This window comes from Emydura macquarii, unplaced genomic scaffold (genome assembly GCF_026122565.2).
Source record: "Emydura macquarii macquarii isolate MOO-44397 ecotype Brisbane River unplaced genomic scaffold, CSIRO-AGI_Emac_v2 contig_1477, whole genome shotgun sequence".
Lineage (NCBI taxonomy): Eukaryota > Metazoa > Chordata > Testudines > Chelidae > Emydura > Emydura macquarii.
Genome location: NW_027131614.1, coordinates 12,918,939 through 12,943,434, shown reverse-complemented (window position 1 = coordinate 12,943,434; position 24,496 = coordinate 12,918,939). Strand labels below are relative to the sequence as shown.

At 37.4% G+C, this 24,496-nt stretch overlaps 1 protein-coding gene across 2 annotated transcripts in view; it reads left to right on the top strand.

Annotated features, from left to right (window-relative positions):
* The window catches only part of CSPP1 (centrosome and spindle pole associated protein 1), a 165,122-nt gene that overhangs the window by 79,526 nt on the left and 61,100 nt on the right, over positions 1-24,496 (top strand). For both annotated transcript variants that reach the window (XM_067553656.1, XM_067553654.1), the window contains 9 exons: positions 1,153-1,325; positions 2,734-2,852; positions 5,657-5,735; positions 6,011-6,131; positions 9,161-9,308; positions 14,130-14,282; positions 19,117-19,229; positions 20,146-20,295; positions 21,107-21,259. In XM_067553656.1, coding sequence (XP_067409757.1) covers positions 1,153-1,325; positions 2,734-2,852; positions 5,657-5,735; positions 6,011-6,131; positions 9,161-9,308; positions 14,130-14,282; positions 19,117-19,229; positions 20,146-20,295; positions 21,107-21,259 — 1,209 coding nt within the window. The remainder of the gene's footprint in view (positions 1-1,152; positions 1,326-2,733; positions 2,853-5,656; positions 5,736-6,010; positions 6,132-9,160; positions 9,309-14,129; positions 14,283-19,116; positions 19,230-20,145; positions 20,296-21,106; positions 21,260-24,496) is intronic.

Here is a 24,496-nt window from a genome sequence, read left to right as displayed (position 1 = left end):
ATTTGATAAACACTTGTAATTTTAAAGTTAAATATGATAAGCTTAAATATTAAATTCTAATAGGTTTTAAGAATTTAACAAATTTTTTTGCACCTGAATTATCCAGTTCTGTTCATAAGTAGAGGAGAATACTAACATCATTGTATATGCTGTCTTGCAGCTAAGTGATGAGGAGGTAAACATTTAATATATTGCTGCTATCTCAAATACCTTTATGCCAAGTTGGTTATAGAATACCCAGTTGGGTGTGTAGTATTCAGCAGCTTCTGGCACTGCTTGGTCCATAAATGCATGTTTAGTGAAGCATCTTGGTGTTAAGGACCAGTAAAATTGTTAAATAAATTCTATTTTTCTTTTGAAACAGTTGAATAATCTTTACTTTCTATTAATTAGTTCATTTTTTAAAAATACAAAAATATTTCTAATGTGCATAGCATCTTGTAGGAAAATGTCTTCTGGGTGTATTAGTATAATTTTGAAACTAGCTTGCATGCTTTTTGTATTTGCATGTTACTTTCATTTTTGTTCTGAGGCTACCAATTATCAATAAACATTTAAAAAATATTATATATAACACACCCTATATTTAAAAAAATTGCTGTAACTATTGTTGATTTGAAAAATCTAATAAAAATATAACAAAGAAAGAATATCTTCTATTCCTTTCTCTTTACATGATAGTGTCCTGAAATGTTTATTGTTAAAAGTCTCAATATTTATTTCTTTTGCAAAGTGAACTGTTACAGAGCTAGTATTTTTCCCTGAAGCATTCTTTCAAGAATTTGCCTAAACATAACAGGAATGAAAATGCTGTCGATATAGAAATCTGACAGTTTTAGGTACTAGTAAAGGCCACTGAAAATATTTGTATTCTGGACTTTGCAATCATTTATTTCCTGGAAAACCCACAAAAGCTTGGTTTTAGTGACATTACGAAAGTATGTGTGTAAATGTAGATTTAAGTGTATTTTTACCATCTTGAAAAGATAAATTGTATTAATTTACTTAAAAATCATTTAAACATAAGTGTACATTTGCTGTTAACTACTAGAAATGTGACAGTTGGGGAGTACAGGAGGGTTTAACACTATACACAATTAAGGTTCAAAATACTTCTGGAAATAATAAATTAACCATGTTTTTTCTCTTTAGCCTAACAGACTGAAGCAGTTTAGTTTGACAGCAAGAGCTTCTGAAGAGAAGGCACCACCTGAAAGGCCCAGAGTCGCCTTCCAGACTCCTGTACCTGTACCTACTATTTCACCAATGAATGAAGACTTTCACAGAGGATTATCCAATACCCTTGGTGAAATAGTGGCTCCCAGGTGCTTGTCTATAACATGTATTTTGTGACTGCATGTTTGATATGTTGGTTAGATAGGAGTTCTGTGGTTACATGCATTACCTTTCAGAATATCTTCAGAGCAGACCATTATGTTGCTTTTTCTCTCCCTCTTAATAACTAGCTAAGAGTGAAAGCAAATATTTTCAAATTTTTATTTTTTAAGTTAGCAAAAAACATTATCTAGATAAAATAATAAACTTTTAATGAATATGCTTATTTCTCTACAGCTCATTTTATTCATATATATACACACATACATGTACTCACTTGTACGCGTGCGCTCTCTCTCTTTCTCTCGCTCTCTGATTTAGGCCTAGTCTACACTATACGGTTAGATTGATGTAAGCTGCCTTGCATTGACCTAGATGTGGAAGTAACTTCACTTAAAAATGGTTCCTGTTGACTTAAGTGCCTCTCTACACCAATTTAATAACACCATTTCCCAGAGCGGTGTAGAGTCATGGTCAATGTAACTAGGTCGATGCAGTCTTAGTGTAGACACTGTGTTGCTTATGTCGACTGTTACTGGCCTTCAGGAGCTGTCCCACAAGTGCTCCTGTTAAGGACGTGCTCTGCCAACACAAGGAGTTAAATGTGAGCGCACATAAGCAATTTAATAACTGTGGCAGCTGTATACCGACATAAGGCAGGTCAACATAATTTTTAGTATAGACATGGCCTAATCTTTTCAGGTGTATGTTTTTGTTTTCTTTTAGACATGTCTATTAATTGAGAAATTTTGGGAGGCTGTATTGGTGAAAATCATAACACTTTCTTAGTGAATGTTTGAATTGAGTTATTCAGTCATGAGCTGTAGATTTATTAAGTCTATGTAGACATTTTCATATTGTGGGGAATTTAATTGAGATGGATCTGTGAAATATAAAAATTGAGGCACTACAGTTTCACAATTGAGGCTCTATGTTTTAAATGTGAAAAGTATATATTACTGCTTCCCTGTTAGAATACTAGACATAAAATATATAATTCTCAAATTTAAGAAATGGGGACTCTGTCTTGTGTTTGATTTGGGGATTGTGGAATAAACAGTCCTAATTGTGAGGACCAGATTGTGCATGGCCCTTAAATGGGGGAGTAATATGGGGAGTGTACAAGGAACCTTACCATTACCCACTCTTAGCCTGTGTAAAGGCCAGTGGGATTGCAGCCCTTGTGCATGGGGATGTATGTTGTGCAGAGACTGCTCCATTATTGCTCTTCAGGGATGAGCCTAGAAGGCACAATCAGGTCCTCAGAGAGAAGTCTTAACGGAGCTAATTCTAGAACTCTCCTATACAGTGACTGCTCTAATTTTGTTTTTGTCCTGCTTTCTCATTTAGTTGCAGAATAAAACATAAAAAAGGCCTTGTCCCTTTCTTTTAATACAGGATTGCACCTCTGCCTCCACCTCCACCCCCAACTTTGACAGAGAACTACAGAACTCCTTATGATGATGCATATTATTTCTATGGGGCTAGAAATCCTTTGGATCCTAATCTTGCATACTGTAAGTTGACTGCTTGACAAACATCTAACCAAGGAACCAAAATTGAAGCAAAAAGTTAGTTCTAGCCAAAGAAAGTCATTTGTGCAAATGCAGCAGGATGGTGTTTGTTGCATACCAGAGTGTTTGTAGGCAGACAGAGGTGAGGTAAGTGGGTGACTCAAGCTGACGTGTGCCTCAGCAATACCCATGTACTGTATGTTCAAGTCCTGCACTTGACAGCTTTCTGAAAATGTGTGTTGTGTATATTAATTGCTCTCTGACTACATTCTGTTAGGGCTCCTTCTGGAAGATGTTCCTGAGAGCAAAGCTTCTGGTTTAAGCATCAATATTTCAAAGTCCAAATACTCAGATTTTATTTTAGAAGTATTGTCAAGGATAATAGCTTTAATTAAATAGAGGGAAGATGGAAGAATCTAATAAGCATGCTGCATGCCTCCTCACCCATTTCTTGAACAATCGGACAGGTGTGAACAAAGAAAAGCAAATAGCTGGTATTCTTATCAGTATCATCATGATCAAAGGGGTTCCTAAGCATCAGGAAATGCACCCATAATAAAGAGCCTATTCTAAGGACTGTCATAAGGTCAACATTGACTAATGTGACACCAAGATATTTTTGTCAATCAGAACAATAACTTATGAAATAAGCTACTAAACCATAACTATCATGAAAAATAAGAAAAACAAATTTCTACAATAATTAATCTAATCTACATAAATCAGTTTTTCATACTTGTTAATTTCACCCCTCAAAGTGCTGAAGTTTCTATGGAATAGGAGTTCAAAGGAAATATCAGACACTGGAAAACTTTAGTCACATGAACAATAGTCAGATCAAATGTGAAAAGATATTTTGCCCCATAAATTGCCATAGAAAAATCAAGCAGTGAACAAAAGATAGTAAACATTTAAAAATGATCACTAACCCAAAAGGTAGAATTTCTGCATACCCATTTCACCCCTAATAAAATGGAAATCCTGTTGCTACTGCCCCACTGTAATATTGCTGGACCACATTAGGGCTGAGGTAGAATTAATGGTGCAAGTTAGGATCATTTGTTCAGGGGATTCCTCAATACAGACCACCCCATCAGATAAATGGTTTTAATAATCAGAGTGCTCTAACATCAATATGGAGATGGTCTTGAAAACTAGTATACCACCATATAGGCTGGGGTACAATTCGTGGTGCAAATTTGGGGTTATTTGGTCAATGGGTTCCCTATATTGATCTCCCTAGATTATAAACTCTTAATTTTCATTATTCTCTAAAATCCATAGTGAGATTATCTCAAATACTGGTATGCCACAGCAGGGACATGTATAGACTTTGGGAGATGGGGGAGGAGAACACTTTATTGAGAGGAATATATCAATTTATACCTCTCAAACTTATTATGTCAGCTTGTATTCATCCAGGGGTGTACTGATTCACCTGAGAACATCCCATTGAGATGAATGAACCCACTTCACACCTCTGTAATCCTCCTAGGCTGCAGAGGATTGTACAGAACCCCTTCCCCCTACGCTCACCCCCAAAGTGGAGTATGGAATCTGGGGCTTGGCACCACTCCCTCCAGATGGTAGATGTGCTTCTCACAGCTCACTGGTTACCACCTCCCTTCCTCTTCATTGCTGCTTCAGCCATTGTAGGGTCATGGAAGGGCCAGACGGAGGGCAGAGCTGTTACCTTACCTTCAGTGAGGGCTTTTCAAGAAAACCTTGTGCTCTCCCCCAAGTGTTCCCCATTCACTCCCTGCTTGTGCAAAGCAGAAGTGGTCAAGTATAGGCCAGATGTAGCCAACAGTTGTTCATTAAGCCTGCCCTAAATACAAGGTTTGCCTTCGCAAGGACATGGTCTGACAGTTACTCCTGCTATACTCTAGTGCTGTGTCCCTTCAGTGGGTCATGTCATCTATAAGGATAGAATATATTGGGTGATGTCTGTCAGGGATAGGTTGGAAGAAGGCACAGTAAAAGGTGGTGTACGGCTGGTGTGCATCTTAACTCTTTATTTTCTGGTTTTCAGATATCTAAGCATATATGCATTCAGCATTCTAGTAGGGTACAAGGAACTGCGTTAAAGTTTATGGAAAGTGAATTTCCATCATTTTTTGAAGAAGTGGATGTAGAGTTGCCAGATATTAACACCCCTTGACCCTTGTCCTGAGGACTCCATCTGGAATGTTGCCTGCACTTACCTCTGTGCTGTAGAACACTGTCATGTATTCTCCTAGGCTGTTACAAATCCCCTCCCAGGAACAGACTATTACGCTCCTCTCCTCATCCAGCTCTGTAACAGCATAGAAACAAAGGGTCCATGATGATGCCAATGCAACTCTTGTATTGCAGTATTTGCTTCTTGTTGCAAATTGCTGAAGGTAATCCTCATGCCAGTCAACACAGCTGTCCCCAATATAGTGAGGGGCAGTCAGAGTGCAGGCAGACAAATGAGAGAATACAAATTTTGTGAGACACAATACACCACATACAATGGCACATTTACTTAGGCATTCCTCATATCTCCTTATTATAGGGCAAACGTGGCTGAAACATACAGTAGTACATCTCCAGTGACTTTTGCCAGCTCCAGGGGGCAGAGTTAAGATTACAGGTCAGGACAGGACGGTAACTTTTGGTGGTTTTCAGAGATTTAAGTATTAAGTACATTTGACTTTTTGGAAAGGGTGCTCAACCTTAACTCTGTATTTTGTTTTTGGGCAGTGAATTATATTTTCATCTAGGCAATGGAAATGTGTGTCAATGTCCATGCTAGATTGAAATGATTGTCTTTTACTGTTTAGATGGCACAGGAATGATGGGAATGCAGCCTGCGCCTAGTATTGAGGATCTTCCAGGGAAAGTACCAGCAGATCAAGCTGTGTAAGTATTAGATATGTTCATTTAGTGTTGTTTTAACTTCTGGTGTATTTTGCTAACAGGGATGCATTTTTGATGCAAGGGTATTAAAAGTAATTCTCCGAATTTCAGATCTATAGTTTAGTATATGAATTCATAAATGGATACTGAGAGTAATAGAGACTGATAGGCTGTAAAAAAAGAAAAAAAATCTCGTTTCACTGTTATGTTTCAAGTAGAAAATATATATATATATTTTTGCATTAAACTGTTCTAATTTTCTGGTTTTTTAAATTCAGAAGTAACACTGGACAGAGAAACACAAGTGATAGACCAAGAGGTCTAGGAATATTTCCTGAAGAAAAACCAAAGCCCTTTAAAGAGTCAGCTTTATCTTATCAACAAGAATTGCAACAGCAGGTATTAAGTCGATTAGGTTCTGAAACCTTTGCTTTTAATGTGTGTGTGAGAGTGTGTATATATATAAAGGTCTCCAGAACAGACATACTCAATTTGCAAGTAAAACATTTGTTTTCTTAACAGCTAGCTGTACAAATTGACATCTGAAAGTAAAACTATGTTCATTCTTGTTCATGCATCATTACCAATTATAAATGTTCTGCAATTGGAGCTTAGCTTACAGTTCGGTTGATAATGTATATTTTGGTATAGAATTCAGCCTACTCTCCCTTAGATATATGGGCTCCTTGGTGCTTGGTAAAACTTTGCTAGTAAAATTGAACAGATATGACTCTGAATACAAAATGGAACAGGTGGCTTTTGCCTTTTTCACATAGTAATTTTCCTGACCATAACCATGCTTTAATACTTAATTACAAACTTTCAGGTACAATGGCAAAGAGGGGACTGAATATAAATGTGCCCGGCAATGTGGTGGTTATACTGTTGGTGTACTATTAAAAAGCCACATGTAACAGCACTGTAGTCAAATATGCCTTTTTACCAACAGTGCAGCAAAAAAAGATACGTTCTTCTTTCTTTCTCCATTAAATCTAATTAATATTCTAGATCAGTCAGACTTTACCAAAGCACAGAATCCCTTTTAGTCCAAAAGATGTTTAATTACCACCAGTGAACTTTACCAATCCCTTTCTTCTTTTGCATTTTGAAAGTTCACTTCTTCCACCATCTCTAGTTCATGACATACTTCTTACTGTCAAAAACTTGGGATGAGGGGTTGAAATCTAAGCTCTTCTGATTTAAAAAAATACAAAAACAGCTTCACTTTTAAATAACTCAGAAATTAAAGGCAAAATGGGAGAGGACGGAAAAATCTCCCGTGTTGATGGCCTGTCTGTGTGAAAAAGGTATTGAAGCAAACAGAAACAGCTGCTGTTGAGCTCCTTTCATCCCCCCAAAATCCCAAAGCCTTTCACAGACTGTATACCAACTGAAAAGCTGCCATCTCTGAGGTAAAAGGTTGTGGCCAAATAGTACACAGCATTATTTTTAGTATTATTCAGTCACTGAGAGAACCAGACACGATAAAGACAAATGAAAAAGACATTGTCACTATCTTGAAGAGCTTGCAGTCTAATTAAGCATATGACTGTCAAGTGTAGGGGAAAAGATGTTACAGTTACAGGAATGAGAGCCTGTGGTAACTTGGGTTTTCTGCACATATCTTGCTAGTTAAAAAAATTATCATCAATAGCTATGGTTTTAAAGAGCTAGAATGGTATTAATAGTTCCTTGTTTTGCAGGAGGGGCACATGAAAGAAGGGAAGTAGGGGAGACATGGAATGATTGTGACTATAAAAGCAAAGTAAAGGTCAAGGGAGAAAGGAAAGGAGCAGAGAAGGAAGGAGGGTTGTGAAAGGATGAAGGAGAGAGTGAAAGTGTGGAAGGCAGAGAAGGGTAAAGAATGACAATAAAGAGTGGCTGGTGTAGTCTGATAGAACCAGAAAAGAGATTAAGAGAACTACAAAAAAGTCTGCTTGTGGTGTTGTCAGGAAGTTGAGACTATAAAGGCTCTTCTTCTCATGCCTAGCTTGTGCTTGTCAGGGACAAGGTCCTTTTATTAAACTACTTGCAGTGGGGAGCTGGAATTTTGGTTTTCTTATATGTATTCTTCACAGATTTTCTTATCATTAAACAGATACCATCAACCTGGAATCTGATCAGTTTTATAAGGGTTTGAAGTAGTTTTAGGTATCCTTGGGTTCTCCTGGCAATATTTATTGTTTCACAGTTACATGGTCATATTCTTTAGTCTCGTTGCTGTATGAAAGACCCATGCAAAGAGATGAAACTGAACATCTAATCTGACTAAAAGAGAAACAATGAGACTGGTACTGTCAAATAGACAGAATGAACAGACCGAAAAATAGAGAAAATATTTTGTCTTGAATCTTTCAGCTACAGCAGTGTTAGGAATAATGTATAAACATAGTAGGTAAAAAAAACTTTTGGACAGAAGTGTGGTTTTTAAGTTGATGTCTTTTTGATCTTTCAGAAATCTGTATTGCACAAATGTTGTTGGAATAAGTTTTATCCTGTTACCTGTGGAGGGAAAGAGAACTGAAGCAGAAGTGATATAGAAGTGAAGTGTCAGAAAACATATCACACTATGCCTGCACTATCTAACAAATGATAAGAGTTCTGTAACTTTTTATTGAGATTTTTATTTCTATCTGTCCACCAGTAAAAACAGATTTCTAAATTGTCATCAGTCCAACCATACAAGGTTCTGAGGGATAGGACCCAAACAACTTTTTAAAAGGTCTAAAATAATTTTTAGGTTTCCAAAAAAATCTATTATAAGTTCTGATAAAATAGGTCTTTCCAGGGCTTTAGAAGCAAGTTCTTGTGTGCTAGTGGAATATTGGGGATCTCTTATTTTCAGTGGCATAAAGTTTTCATTCTCTCTTCGAGTGATTGCTCATATGTATTCCAATATAGGTGAGTGCGCGCCCCGTGCATGAGTCTCCGGAAGCTTTTTTGTCCTAGCAGCCCCCGGAGGGCCGGCTCTGGCGCCCCCTGGAGTGCCGCGCTCATGCCGCAGTATATATGGCGCCACTGACCCTGCGGGCCCCCAGTTCCTTCTTTCCGCCCGCGACAGTAGCTGGAACGCAAAGTTTTCATTTCTATCCCTATAAGATCACAAGATATTGATCCTTTAATCTGGGATTGGTACGAAACAGGAATAGTGGCTGTCCTAGAATTGGAAATTTTGTAGTGCATGTGTCACTGTGGTCTATTTGTCATCTTTATATGTGAGTGTACCTTATGGCAGAGATGTATGGTGAAGCTATGTACAGTATGTGGTTTGGAGAAGTTGGCGATGAAGGTTTTGTGACTAATTTGGTGTGGATACCTAGGAATACAATGGAAAACAATAGCATTCAGCTTGCTGTATGAGTTCATTACTTCCAAATATATTTATTTTTATTAAAAGTTTGAATAACTGAGTTTTATCCTCTCTTCAGATAAGAGAAAGGGAAGAACGGCGCAGACGAGAGAGAGAGGAAAAGGAACACTATGAAGCTAAATTAGAAGCTGATATGAGAAATTACAACCCTTGGGGAAAAGGTGGCGGTGGCGCTCCTCTCAGAGATGCAAAAGGAAATCTGATAAGTATGTGTGAAAATGTGGGTCTTCTCTTTAAAACATTTATTGTTTTCTTCTCTAAGTTATTAGCTTTATTCCAACAAACATTGTTATTCTTTGTATCACATCATTGGTGTATAGGGCACTTCACAGGCAAGTAAGAACACTTGGCCAGTGTCCCTAGAAGTGTGCAATCCTAGGGACCAAATCGTGTTTGTGTTACTTAAGGGAGTGGTTTCACTGGCTTCAATGGAACTATTTGCATGAGTAAGAAGAGCAGGACTTAATCCTAACCAGATGTATAACTTAACAAGAAATGACAACAGACAAGGGGTGTATTACTTGAGTATTAATTACAGTAGAACCTCAGTGTTATGAATACCCGAGTTACGAACTGACCAGTCAACAACACACCTCATTTAGAACTGGAAGTACACAATCAGGCAGCAGCAGAGACCAAAAAACCTCCAAAAACACAGTACAGTACTGTGTTAAACATAAACTACTAAAAATATAAAGGGAAAACAGCATTTTTCTTCTGCATAGTAAAGTTTCAAAGCTGTGTTAGGTCAATGTTCAGTTGTAAACTTCTGAACAAACAACCATAACGAACATTTCAGAGTTACAAACAACCTCCATTCCTGAGATGTTCATATCTCTGAGGTTCTACTGTATTGTATACTGATTACTTAAGAATTCCCAGTTAACACTGAGGTTAGGTGGGTTGTTGTCCCAAGATCAGGCCCTGTTAAAATTGAAGTTTAGTTGGGAACCCTGATATGCATTGTTTCAACACGCACACTTAGGAGAAGCCTTTTGAATTTGCGATAATTTTATTAATAGAGTTAGCAAAGTTACAAACGCTCCAACCCAGCAAGGTAGATAGAGATAGTACAGAATATGCATCTAAGCATCCATGTGCTCTCACTACCCCTTCCAAAGGACCAAAAGTGTTAGTTATCCTCCTCATCATCATCACCATCAGTGATTGTCATCATTGCATCTCCCAAGTCACACAGGCTGGGTTACAACTTTTATAATGTGTTATGTTAATGCCACTATGCCTAATGCATATTCACTAGGGGTTTCTTCCCTTTTCCTTATTTGTATTTCCTTACCTCAACATTCCTACTAATGTTGGGGTGCCTTTTCCCCACAGATTAATTAATCTGTTTACCTCAAGTTTATTAGCATATACATCAGTTAGTTACCATGGCACTCTTGTGGTCAGACATCTGCTAATGTTCCTAACTTAGAATATCCCAAGCTGATATAAACTAGCATCTTGTGGTTACCATTTGGCAGTTTAGTCATTACAGTATTCTGTCTTGTGATATCTTATTATCTAGATTCTAGGGTTACTCCTTGTTAGCTGCTTATGCAAAGGCTTTTGGGCCTTATGCCTTCTTTAACTAAGCTATTGTTTTACAGGCCTTATAAATTCATTACATTACCGCCTTAACTTATATCCATGCCTTACCTAGCAAATACCCATAACTATAGGCTACAGGGGCAAGAAGAGCCAACAGAAAACTAAGTGAAAGGGATTGCAAGGTGAAAAGATTTCCAATATGTTAGGCCCTGTAATATGTTTGTGTTGTGATGGACTTCTGTTTTAAACCTTTCCGTAGGAGCAGTATGTTCTAACAACATCAATTCTAAACTTGGACCATTTACTTGGGACAAGTAGACTCAGAACAAATATGAATGAGTTCATAAAGGGAAGTGGAATATTATTTGAGTTTGCCCACTGTTACAACCTTCTTAAATTGTCAGATACTAATAATACTCAGCATTTATTTACTCTTTCAGTTTTGCAAAGTGCTGTGTACTCATCAGCTACTTAATCATCATCGTACCTTTGTAAGAAAGAGATGGAACTAGACAAATAGGGAAATTGCAACACAGGGAAATAATTTAGCCATGGCCACAAAACAAGTCAGTGGGAGGTCTGGGATTAAATTTCAAGTTCCTGCCTCCCTATTCTGAGCTCAGTCCCCTAGATCAGGCTAGCCAAGAGTAGTTGGGAAAGATACAAGTTTGTTTACCTTGAGCTCTTGAGCAATAGTTTCTGTATTTAAAAAAAAACACAAACAAAAAAACTTAGAAAAAATCAGTTTGTTTGTCTTTCAACAGGCCCAGTCAGATCTGTTCACCACAAAAAATTTTAGTAAGGTCAAATTCATTCCATCTTATTGACCCACCTATGCGCCATTCTTTCCTGTCCTCAGTGCATTATTGCGTAGGGAGCGCTTACCTAGCTGAGTTCTGCCTGGTTCTGTAGCCATGGTGAAGAGGGGTGGATTTGACTCCACTGACTTAGTAAACCATAAGGCTTTATATAGGCCTTCTGTGGGTAAATTTGACTGTAGCAAGTACTTTTTGTCAAAGAAGCCTAATTTCAACAACATATTTCCACTTCTTCAATGATAGATCATTTAACCAAGGGGATAACAATCTCAGTAGCACTGTTAGCAATATGTCTAGGTGTCCTTCAAATTAAAGATAGGGGATTTGTGTTTTTCTTTTTCTTGATGAATCTGGATGCTTCTCGTGAATCTTCAGAATAAGCGAATGTCTGATGATAACCTTCAGGAAGGGAAAGTCAGTTCTTCTAATATAAGTAACCTCCTGTTCACATCCATATACAAGTCAATTCCCTCAGTTATTTCAAGGGTTTGGGACTGCTCAATTTATAGTGCTGAGAAATCCCTGATGCAAAGCACAACACAGTAGAGGAAAAATTAATAGTTGTGGCTCAGAGCATATCATAACACTTAATCTGAATTAGTACTTTTATAATGCACGAGATTTGAATTTGCTGTTTTTGTTTCTTGGTGCACAAGGACATTGACCTTTCTGTTTGGTTTAGGTTGAAGCATATTCTGTTTGACTCTGTAATTCTAGCATTTGAAATGAATGCTCAACAAAAAAGATGGGAGAATTTCTGACGTGTATGTGCATTCTTTCATTATTACATCGAAACTTCAATATAACATTGAGTTAGAGTACTTGATGACATCAATATAGAATACTGCTAAATTCGAGAGCAAAGCAGTTTGTTTGGAAATTAAGACTGGCCAACATTTTCAAAACTATGTTCCTAAAATACAGATTTAGGAACCTAAGTTTTAGGAACCCAGTTTCAAAAATGTTGGCCTAAAGAATTTTATATCCACAGCTTTGTGTGAAATAACAAGAAATATGTTATATGGAAGTATGAGTTATTACTCCCATGTATATGAATTCTATTGTGCATCATGTTCTTTTTTATCCCAGTGAAAATGTCTGTTGACTGGGTTTGTGTACTGTGTGTATAGTAATTTGTAAGTGGCTGCTTCTAAGAGAGGAATATAATTTAAAGTTCTGGGAATAGTGTTTTTAAATATCCAGACAAATTAAAAATTATCAGTAACACATGCGCAACTGCTCTTAAAATTGGTTTTCGTTAACTATTATTCTTTTACAGGTATTTGATAGTATAACAATTGCTCACTTGTGGCATTCTCATAGCACATTATAGGTTTCCATTTAACTTGGCAATTTCTCATTTTTTCCTTGTAAATATTTTGAAACAAATAACCGATTACTTTTAAAAAACATTATTGAAGAGAATCATGAATTCATAGGTTGGCAGGCTACTTTGAGGGATCCTTATGTACCTAGAGATTTTTATATTATGTTTTTAATATCTCAAGTTAATTTCAGGAGTGTTCCTTACAGAATTGCTTTAAAGAATGATCTGAATCAGGTTAGGTGTGGAAATAATCCATTGGTTGGCAAAGAAAAACCTGAATTAAATCTTGCACTGATAGATAAAACTGGCAAATGTTATTAACTAGTGCTATTAGAACATTGCTCTTTGAACTGTAGCACAATAATCTGTCACTTTAAGATTCTCTGCTCTGATTTGCAGCAGTGGGACTCAAACTGATGTTTGAACACGTAGGTCTGTTATTGTGCTACTATACAAAGATTAGTAGAATCTTTTGTTAGTAATTCTTCATGTTGGAAAGATTTGAGCCAAAAATATTCAGTGGTCAAGATTTAGAAAAGCAACTAACGATTTTGAGTGCTCAGTTTTTGTGTGACACCTTACAAGGGCCAGTTTTCAGAGGGTAGGAGCGTAGCACTTTCTGAAAATCAGGACTTTTTAAGGTGTGTCATATTAGGCATCTCATAATCATGACTTATGAAAAAGTTGTCAAGTGTCTTTGTAGTAATGAATATAGTGCATGCAAATTATGTTGAAAAAATCTGTTTAAAAAAAATTACTAGATGATAAGTTTCAGTCCTGGTATAATTGAGTATACTACATATTGTGAATGTTTGTTTACATATATCACAGTAGTAGCTGAATTATTAATAAAGGTGAAAAGAACAAATTCACAGGTAATGATGTACAACATTCAGCATTAGGAGAAATGAAATAAACAGTATAGATACTCAATAATATTAAATCAAAGTATTTTACTACCTTTTTTTAACAGAGGAGGATTTCGGAACCAAATACAATCATGACACATTGTGTCAGCTGTTTCATGTTTCAAACCTTTTACCCTTGCTTTTTGTAGTGTTTTCTGCTTTTTGCTGTGAAGGGTCATTGCTGACAAAAGTTTTCTGGGTAAAAAGTTGTTGGCAATTTTATTTCCTTTTTCAGTGAGTTCCAGATGACCATTTTTCTCACTTGTAGCTCACATAATTGATTTTTATTTAATCTTTTGTTCCCGTAGTTGGTGTGTCCTGAAAGTAGAGCTGGTGAAATATTTCTTGTTTTTGAGAATGTACAGTACACGTGCCTCTTGTGGGAATAAAACATTATAAATAGCTGTTTCCCCTCTCCTTTAGCTGATTTGAACATGATGCACAAGCAAAATGAAGATGCATATCATAATCCAGAAGCAAGACACTATGAAGTTAAAAGGGCTATTGTATCGGTTGATCAAAGTTTGGCCTCCCCAAGACCAGAGAAAACAGAAGCATCTACAAATAAAACACCAGGTTTTAAGAATATTATGTTATCAGTTATAAACTTTGTTAGGTTTTGATGATCAAAATTCTCAACCTCTTGTACATTTCTCTTCTTCTGTCATCTCATAAAACTGTCAGTCATGCCTGCTTTGTGAGGTAGTCTCACCTCTTTCCCAACAGTGCTCTTGCCTTATTGTCTTTGGAAGCATAGAACATTTGTTTACTCATCTGTATTTCCTTGCTAATAATTATACTTATTTTTTTATTAATAATATTGCAGTAGTGCCAAAAAACCCAAACCAGGTTCAGGGCCCAGTTGTGCTAGAATGTACAAAATAATCAGAGATGATGCCTGCCCTAGAGAGCTTCCTGTATTCCTACTATTTTAAAAAAATGGTACAGTGAAATAAGATGATAGAAGAAAAGATAACAAAGAAGGCAAAGAGGAAGAGCCTAGGGATGGATCTTGTAATAAATGCAAAAACGAATTCATATAATGCTGAGATCAGAAAATGCTCAATTTAGAGCTGAATTATACTCCCGTCTTCATATGCATTGTGATCATCTATAGTTATATGATCCCCATTCAAGATCATGATTACTGTAGTAACCCATAATCGGGATGCACTTAATTGTAGGAACTAGGGAAAATAAACAACATTGAAGTCCTATAAGGGTTATGGGGAACTCATATACAGAGGTGATTTTTGGAATTAAAAAACAAACAAATGATCAACTCAATCTTTTACTTACAGTAAATTACACACATTTAAAGGGAAACATCATCTTGAGTTTAGTCAGTTTAAATAAATTACAGGTAATTTTAGATACCAAACCTGTCCCTGTGTTCCTTGCCAGACTTTTTGGGGTTTTATAATTACACTTTCTAATTTTTAAATCTTTCCTTTGTTGTATGAAACACCCATGCTAATGAGAGAGAACAGTGTGCAGAAAGTATTGTCAGATGCGCAATGAAAACAAAAACAAATAAATGTTTTTCTGTAAACTTTTATTGATAGTAGTCTTAGTTGTTACAAGTAACGGTAGTACATAAAAAATGAGACAAGGAAGATTAAGTTAATGGTATCCCTTTGTAACTTAATACACTGAAGAACACTGTCTCTAAGGAGATGGAAGAATCGGTTCTTCTCTCAGAGGGTATGTCTATACAGCAACTAGACACTCACAGCTGGCCTATGCCAGCTGACTTGGGCTCATGGGTCTTGGACTGCGGGGTTGTTTCTTTGCTGTGTAAACTTCTGGGCTTGGTCTGGAGCCCAGGCTCTAGGTCTCTGCAAGTTTGGAGGGTTCCAGATCTCTGGCTCCAGCCCGAGCTTGGAAGTCTACACAGCAATGAAACAGTCCTGCAGTTTGAACCTTGTGAGCCTGACTCAGCTGGCACAGGTCAGCCAAGGGTGTCTAGTTGCTATGTAGACATACCCTTAAAGACCCTGAGCAAATTAGATGTTGGAGACCACAGTGGTGTTGGTTCTTTGTATTCGTTGCTTCTTGCTAGGTGGGATTTCTCTGTAGTTGTTTTTTTAGTCAAAGACATGGGGGCTGAAGTTTTGATATTCCAGGCAAGACAAGGCCTTTTTGTAGATTATGGTGTAAAGAGAGAGATTATGACAAAGGAAAGTTATTTAAAGTAATTGTTTGTCATAGTTATCTTCCCCACCCCGCCCATCCCACCGCTTGCTTCTCTCTTGTATTCCCCTCTTGTATTAATATTTATTTGGTTTCTTTAAGAGTTGTTTGGGAAATCACTTGACCAATAGAAAAGCCATGAACTGAGTCTTATGTAATGGGGATGATTTCCAGTTTTTTGCCTTCGGCTTTCTGGGAGATTAAATCATAACTATTATGATTAAGGAATTATTTCATAGCATCAGGAAAAGGAGATGATGAAAACATAAAGTTACAGGCCAGTAATTTCACTGTCCATTTCAGTTAAATCACTATCCTGTTAATTTTTAAAGCATGTTGTTAGAGTATCTATTTGAGGAAAAGAATTAGATTGGGTATTTAAAAAAATAAATAAATAAAAAATCTCCTATTGTGCAAATTATTGAGAAAATGCTCTTATGCTTTTGTGATATGTGGTTCCTTAACAAGAAGGTACTACTTTATAAACTGAAGAGATGAGTGGTTCTCAGCCAGGGTTCTGGGGCCCATTGGGGTCTGCGAGCAGGTTTCAGGGGGTCCACCAAGCAGGGCTAGCGTTAAACTCGCTGGGGCCCAGGGCAGAAAGCTGAAGTCCCACTGCATGGGGCTGAAGCCCTGGACCCTAAGCCTCGCTGCCTGGGACTGAAGCCAAAGCCTAGGCAACTTAGCTTCGCGAGGCCCCCGTGGGACCTCAGGCAATTGCCTTGCTAGCAAGCCCCTAACCTTGGCCCTGGTTTTTATCTGCAGAAAAACAGTTGTTGTGGCACAGGTGGGCTGTGGAGTTTTTATAGTTGGGGGAGGGGGCCTCAGAAAGAAAAAGGTTGAAAATTCCTGGAATAGATGAACAGGAAATGTTAACATAAAGTTTGATTTGTCAAACAATTTATTTCTTGGTGCCTTGGAATTCTGATCATTGCTCTCTTAGGTTCTTTCACTGCCTGGGCATGCCAGTGAGAATTCAGAGCGGAGAACCAACTTTTGGTCTGAATTCCTGTGCTTTGGCTGGCTTAATTATAGCCCATAATGAGCATAGAGCACTAATTCTAGTGTCATTTTTGTGTTTATTTTCTCATGTTTCTTTAAATCTAATTGAGCTCATATTGCTTACAAGTATTTTTCAAGACTTATCCTGCCTGTGTAGTTGATATAATAGACCAGTGACTCTTTCAGAGTCATTTCAGTCCACATTTATGTGCATGGGTAACTGTTTAATCTAAAGAACATTCAGTAAAAATGGTTAGTACTGGAGTTAGTCTGCATCAGTACAGCTTTTATGTGACTGATTTCTTGGCATGTGAAAAATTATGAAAAGTAGCTCTGGCTCAAGTACAATGGTTTTTTTTTTTTAAATTACATTTAATTGCTTCTGTTTTTCCCGAAGCAGTTAATCCTTCTGTATTAATTTAATTGCCAGCTGCATTTTATTTCAGTAGAAAGCCATTTTTAAGCTAGTAACAAAACCTTTTTTTTCCTGGAGCTAGTAACTTAAAAACATTTAACCCAACTAATTTTGTTTGCTGTGGATGAGATTTGAAAAACTGAGTTTTTAATTTGTTTACTTTGCGATGGAAATTTGGCAAAGTTTTTATGATTATATCAAAATGATAAATAATAATGGCAGACTCTTAATTATGGTGGTATTGCCTGGTGGTACTGAAAGTCAAGCAAGGCAATAAAGCCTGAGAGTGACATTCACCCCTGTGCAGAGACCCTGAATAGTGCTTATGTACCATTTTTGTGGGACTCAAATGGTGTATAGGCTTCCTTCTGGCTTTCTGCAAAGGGTGAATTTCACATCAAATGAACATATTGTCATAGAGGAACAGATATATTAGTTACATCATGAAAAGTATTCTATTGCATATAGGTTCTTACATGATGCTCATCACTGTTTCTTCATCATCACTGTATTTATGATTTCACAAGTGGAAAATTAAATATGAATTTGACATTAAAATGTGTTTGATGTTAGAAGTTAAACAGTCATAGGCTATAAAAAAATGTAAGACTAGATTGTAACTGCAGCCTATGAATGCAGTCACAAGGGAATAAGTGGGACTTGGCTTCACAGAGCTTCTCAGTTTTTGAATCTGGATTTAGGGTGGGAGGTGTACAGTGGTGACTGTGTGCCTAATATTTCCTTCAACTATTCTGAGTGAATGGATTGGGAATAACTAAGAGCCATGACTCTTCCACATACCTTCAATACATCATTCAACTGAGCAGGCTGGATGTGAGTGGAGGAGAATGAAGTATCTGATAAAGGGCCAAGGCTTCATATCCTCTCCTCTTCTCCACCTGCTTTTGGAGAATAGAATATCTTGAGGAACTGCAACTCTGGGGGTATGTCTGAGTCGATCTTCCTTTCCAGTGCTGCTCCTGGAACAGTGTGCTCCTGGAGCAGCACAGCTCTGAGCTAACCCTTACTTGAGGCTGAGAGTAAACTGCCAACCTAACCCTTAATGATATCTTTTTAAACTGATTAACCAAAATGACTGAGATGGAAAAGACTTTACATTTAAAATTCACAGTATGGTCTGCTCCTTACGCCAGAGAAATTTGACTTACTGAAATCTGTATCACTTGACACTAATCTACCCATTTTCTGTAATGCCGTTTATCCTGTTATCTGAACATTAGTCCAGGGAAGATATTTTGTTTTGTTTTTAAACTATGTTCTGATTTATAAAAATAGAGTATGTTTTAAGAACAATTATTGAGTTATATTTGATAAATCTGCTGAACGGTAAGCACAAGCAAAAAGTGTTAACGTAGAAACTTTTTTTTGCCTAATTAAAAAAAAAATAGAACAGTAACCCTTGATTTACATATGAAAGCAGCTGTGTAGATTTGATTGTGAGGGACTGTGTTTTTCAGCATAAACATCAGAATAGTAACGTGATGTATGTACTTACTTATATGTGGCTTGATATCCTAAGATCCTTTGTATGTAACATTTTGTACAAAGGTTTTCAAATAACTAATTCTCATGCATATTAATTGAACAATGAAACCCATACTAAATTCTGCACATAAAATATAACAACTGTGTATGAAACTTTTTCTGTAATATCTCTTTGGACAATGGATATTGTAAACTACCATGGGAGATAAATGTTTATGCGGGCCTGTTTCTTTGGTCTGATTTTCTTTCTCAGAACTAGTTTTGATTATATTTGGAAAACTATCTTTCTTCTAGGTTTTACAGTTCCAGAATCCTCTCCTTATGCTCGAGGTAACGTATTTGGAGAGCCACCAACTGAACAACAGGTTATGCGACAAGAGGCATACAAGAATTTTCTTCGTTTGCAGGTGAATGCATGTGGCAGTATCAGCCTGTTGAATAAAAAAGCTCAGGTCCTTAAATACAACTTATCAAGGATTTTATCCAATGCATGCTGTCGAAGGTCCCAGTGCTATACAGACTTAGGCATGTGGGTAATTTAACGGAGATGAGTAGTCCCACTGAATTTCATGGGAACATTCACATGCTTAAGTGTTTGTGGGATTATGCCTAAATTAGCAAAGTCCTATAAACCATCTGGATTCAGAAAACTGATGCCATTAGTGATTGGCCTAGATTCTGTTGTTTTTTTAAACATTTTGGGGGTTCCCAAAGAGTGCTAGGAGTCTCATAAAAATGTGAAGGCATGAATAGTCTAAGAATGAATAGTCTAAATTCAATATGGCACAAGTGAGCATCATAAATGGACAAGGAGGAAAGACAAAGGTGACAATAAGAACGTAGTTATTCAGTAATGCATGTGCACAACCTCATAGTTCTGCTAACCATTTCCATTTTTTGTTGCGTAACATGTTTTTGAGTGTAACAAACTAGTGTCACAATAGTTAAAAAGAATGGAAGAGGAAAAATGGAAAAAAATATATATTGTATATTATTGTGTATGAAATTAATGTTGTTTGACCAATTTTAAAATTGTACCACAGTTTTGTGGTACAGCATGGCTGTCTGTGGGAGAAGTGATTAAGCTTTCTTGTATTTGGGAAAAAATACAGATCATTCAGCCTTTTTATATACATCAAAAAGGTGCAGAGTATATTCAAACTGTTGGTCTAAACAAATCAACAGTTAAAAGAGCTGTAGCTTAGGAAGGTCCTAGAATTCCCTTGCAGTTGCCTTGTATGCTATAAAATGCCACACAGGTAAATGTTGTTCATTGGATCCCTGAGCAGTTATCCACAGATGAATGTTAGCTTTCTTCTCTAGATTGAGGAAAAGAGACTCAGGGAAGAGGCAGAGCGTGAAAAAATTAGAATTGAAGAAGAAAAAGAAGAAAAGCGACTAGCTGAACAGAGGACCAAAATCCAAAAAGAATATGAAGAGGAACAGGAAAAGAAAAGAAGGAAAGAGGAGGAGGTGTGCTATCTAATTATAATAGTTTGATTTCTTTCCTTACTCCTAATCAGCACAGTGAAGCATTTGAATTTTTCCAGTTCATGAAAGAAGAGATCATTTTGCAAACTCTAAGGAAGCTCATAAAATATAGTGTCAAAAAAAGGTTTGTTGACCCCACTGGAAAACTAGAAAGTAGGAGGGGTCCACTACTAATCAGCAAAAAACTTCCGCTTTTCTTAATCTAAAAAGAACACCATCAATTTGAAATCTAATCATTTTTTTAAAAAAAGAGTTTGAAGTATTATCAAGTATTAAACCTGTCTCTGAGCCTAATGTCAATTTTTGTGGTCTTACAGTTGTGTTTTCTTATTTTAATGAAAGATTTTTCTTTCACCTGCTGCTATGTTAACATAGAGGAAAGTGTATTGTTGCAACTTTCCTCAAGGAGCTGGGGAAGAATTGTGACTGAGCCACAATTTATTTTTGCGGCTCCTGCCAGGGTGGTGCAGCTATGTACCACTGTTTACTCGGTGTTGAAACCTTAAAAACCTCTTAGCCTCAATCTAGCCATGAATGAGACTGATGCATCAGAGGTGAAATCCTGACCTTACTGACGTCAGTGAGAGTTCTGCCATTGACTTCATTGGTGCCGGGATGTTTAAGATGCATATGGCAAAAGTGCTAATTTTAAAACCTAGATTAACGGCATGTTGTTTTTTCTTTCATATTTACCTCTCAGATATAATTTTAATTTTTCAAGCAAAATTAAAAAAAACTTTAAAATTTAATTTTTTGTTTTTGTTTTTATTCACCAACAATATTCTTCTTTCAGCAAAGATTAAAAAACGAAGAGCTAATTCGACTAACTGAAGAAAGACAAAAAGAGGCTGAAAAGAAGAAGAAAGAGGAGGAAGAAAAACAAGATGAACAACTTAGACAATACTATGAGCGAGAAAAAATAGCAAAGATGGAAGAGGGAAAAAAGGTGCTACTCTTTAAGGACTTTTTACAGTCTAAACACATCTTCCTAACTTATTTTTAGTAAGACAATTGCTAGAAAAATTGAATCATGGTAAGAAACTGCATGGTTTTGTAGCAGCTTCTGAAGGCCCTGTCTTCATTAATGCTCTTTTTATATCTGCCAACACTGGCAATGGTGGGAAATATTTTACCAAAAAGCCTAGTATATGCATAGAGAGACAAGGTGGGTGAAGTAATGTCTTTTATTGGACCAGCTTCTGTTGGTGAAAGAGACAAGCTTTCAAGCTTACACAGAGCTTTTCTTCACATCTGGGAAAGGTACTTGAAGTCTCACGGCTAAATACAAGATGGAACAGATTGCTTAGCATAAAGAATTAACACATTCAGCAAGAGTCCATTAAAGTGAAGTGGGCTGTTAACACCTCTGCAGTCATTGTGAATCATTGTGAAATGAATTCATTCATACAGAAACCTGCATTGTGCAGGTTTCCTTTGATGATGACGACTGATAGGTCAGATATAGAATGATAATTTTGTGAAAAGTGTTTGCTCATAGGTAATATGGTGTTTTTGTCTTTTATCATTTTTCTGCATGAGTTCATTTGAGAGCATAGTGGTTGTCTTGTTTCACCACATGGTAGTTGTTGGTGAATTTAGTGCACTGGATGAGGTATATCAGATGTTGTGATAGGCATGTGTAGGACACATGGATCTTGAAACGTGCTGTGAGTAGTGCTCTTTTTAGCAGTGGAGAGAGGTCTGCAGGTTTTGCATCTGTTGTTTTGGCAGGGTCTGCTGCCACTTTGAGTTGGTGTGTCCTGGTCTGTGGGGAGCTTGCTTCTGATGATGAGTTTGGAGAGGTTCTGGGGATGGTTTAAAGGCCAGAAGAGTGGGGATTTGGGAAAGATTTCTTTCAGGCTGTGGTCCTCATTAAGTATGGGTTGTAATTGTTTAATGATACCCTGTATGGATTCCAGTGTGGGGTAGTAGGTGATAATTAAGCATGTACGGTCAGAGGATGGTGGGCTTTTTTGGCGTGGGGTTGTATTGAAGCAGGTTCGCTTGGGAAATTTGAGTGGCCCATTCCATAATGCAAACTGTGTCTCTGGTGGAGTGTCCTTGTTTAGTGAAGATGTTTTTAAGTGTGTTAAGGTGTATATTGCATTCTCAGAGCATATTCTGTGGCTGTAGATAATATTTCTTGGTGTGTTTGGAGTGGTTACTAGATCTGTGAGGGTAGTTATGGTGATCTGTGGATTTCTTTTACAGAGTTGCTGTAGGGTTCCATTGCTGAAGCTGATTGTGGTGTCCAGGAAGTTGATGCTGGTGTGGCAGTGTGCCAGAAACATTTGATGCATGGGTAGTGGTTGCTGAAGTTGTGGTGGAAATCTATAAATGAGTTTAGGTTGCTTGTCCAGGGGATGAAAATATCATTGATGTATCTCAGGCATATCATTGGTTTCTTGGTGCATTGGTCCAAAAATCCTTCCTCAATATGGCCCATGAAGAGGTTGGCTTATGAGGAGCTGTTCTAATACCCATGTCTATTCCCATGTTTTGGACAAAGTGTTTGTGGTTGAATTTAAAATTGTCATGGGTGAGGATGAAATGGATGCATTGGGTGATGTGTTTGGGCTGGATATCTGTGTGTTGTCTGTTCTCTTGTAGTTATTTGAAACAGTGATGCCATCGTTGTAAGGGATGTTGACATATAGGTGGTGACATCCATCGTGGCAAGGATGGTGTTTTGAGGGAGGTTGTTAATATTGTGGAGTTTCTGGAGTAAGTTGGTTGTGTCTTTGGGGAAACTGGCCTTTGTGTGGTGAGTGGTTTGAGCATGGTTTCTCTGAATCCCAATATTCCTTCAGTAAGAGTGCCGGGCCAGATATGATAGATTTGCCTGGGTTTCCTTGTTTGTGTATCTTGGGAAACATGTAGAAGGTCCTTGGGGTGGGTTTGTGGGGGATGAAGTTGTAGAGTTTCTCTTAGAGTTATTTGGGGAAGGATTTGATGCTATCCTTAAATTCCTGGGTGAATTGTGGTGTGGGTTTTTCTTTGAGTTCTTTATGGATGATTGAGTCAGAGAGTTGGTAGTGGGCCTTGTTAACGTAGTCATCTTGGTTAAGGACTAGTATGCACATAGTATAGCTGGTCAAAAAATGTCTCCCCTTGTAGAAAATTTAGATTCTTCAGCAAAAAATTTAAAACCAAAATATTTTGATTCAGAAATGCCTCTATGGTACCTCATGGGAGTTGTAGTTCGGATGTCTCATTCCTCCATTCTACTCTGTAGGCTTAGCTTCTTGGTTGTACTAAGTCTTCCATGGTGTATGTGGTCTACTCTTTTGGTGAGATACAAATGCAAGTAAAAACAAAGTATGATAAATTATGGGCCTAATAACTTAAATCCTTTTAAATTTGAGATTTGACTGATTAGGGTTTAAAATTCTTCCCCAGTTCCTTTCCTCTGCCCTAAATGATGTAAGAAATCCTCCACATTTAATAGTAGTGGACATTATCTAAATGAAAGACAGTTGGCTTATGTAAAAGATCTGGCTGGGTGCTTTCTGCTGGCTTCCCATTAGATTGCTGTGATGAGACTCCAAGCCTCAGGATTCCCAGGTATTTTAAGTCTTCTGGAGCTTGAACAGAAATCCAGTCACTGCCCCAATCTTGGAATCCCTAGGCATGCTCTCAGGGCACAGACTGCTATTAGCACCGCCTCCTCAGAGATAGAACCTGCTTACTTGTTACCTAGCCCCTTTTATGTGTAGTGCTGACCTTTCAGACTCCCTTGTCCTTAAACATACTCTACCCCAGAATTTCTCCCCAAAGTGTGAGCATTCTGGTTTACAGTTTCTCTCTGAAAGCACGTGATTGTGTGTGTGATCTGCTTAACAACTGACACTTTGCTCCAAGCGTATTACATTATTGCTCTTTAATTATTAAATAAAGAACAAGAGAGTACAGATTATATATAACACAACAAACATCCTAAACGCAATATCCCTTTCTAACCATCTGTGTTCAGGAGCGGGGGCAAGGTCTTTTGCCTCATGCAAACCCTCTGTGTGGTTGCTTCTCCCTTGAACTGGAAAAAAATGTCCAAAGAGACCCCCAAATAAATCAGCTCCTTCCTTTTTAAAAGCTTCCAGTCTTCTCTGTCAGGTAACTCCCTTGCTGGTCTGGCCAGCTTCCCCAGGTGACTCCAAGGCATCCTGTCCTGTGAGTAGGAGCTATC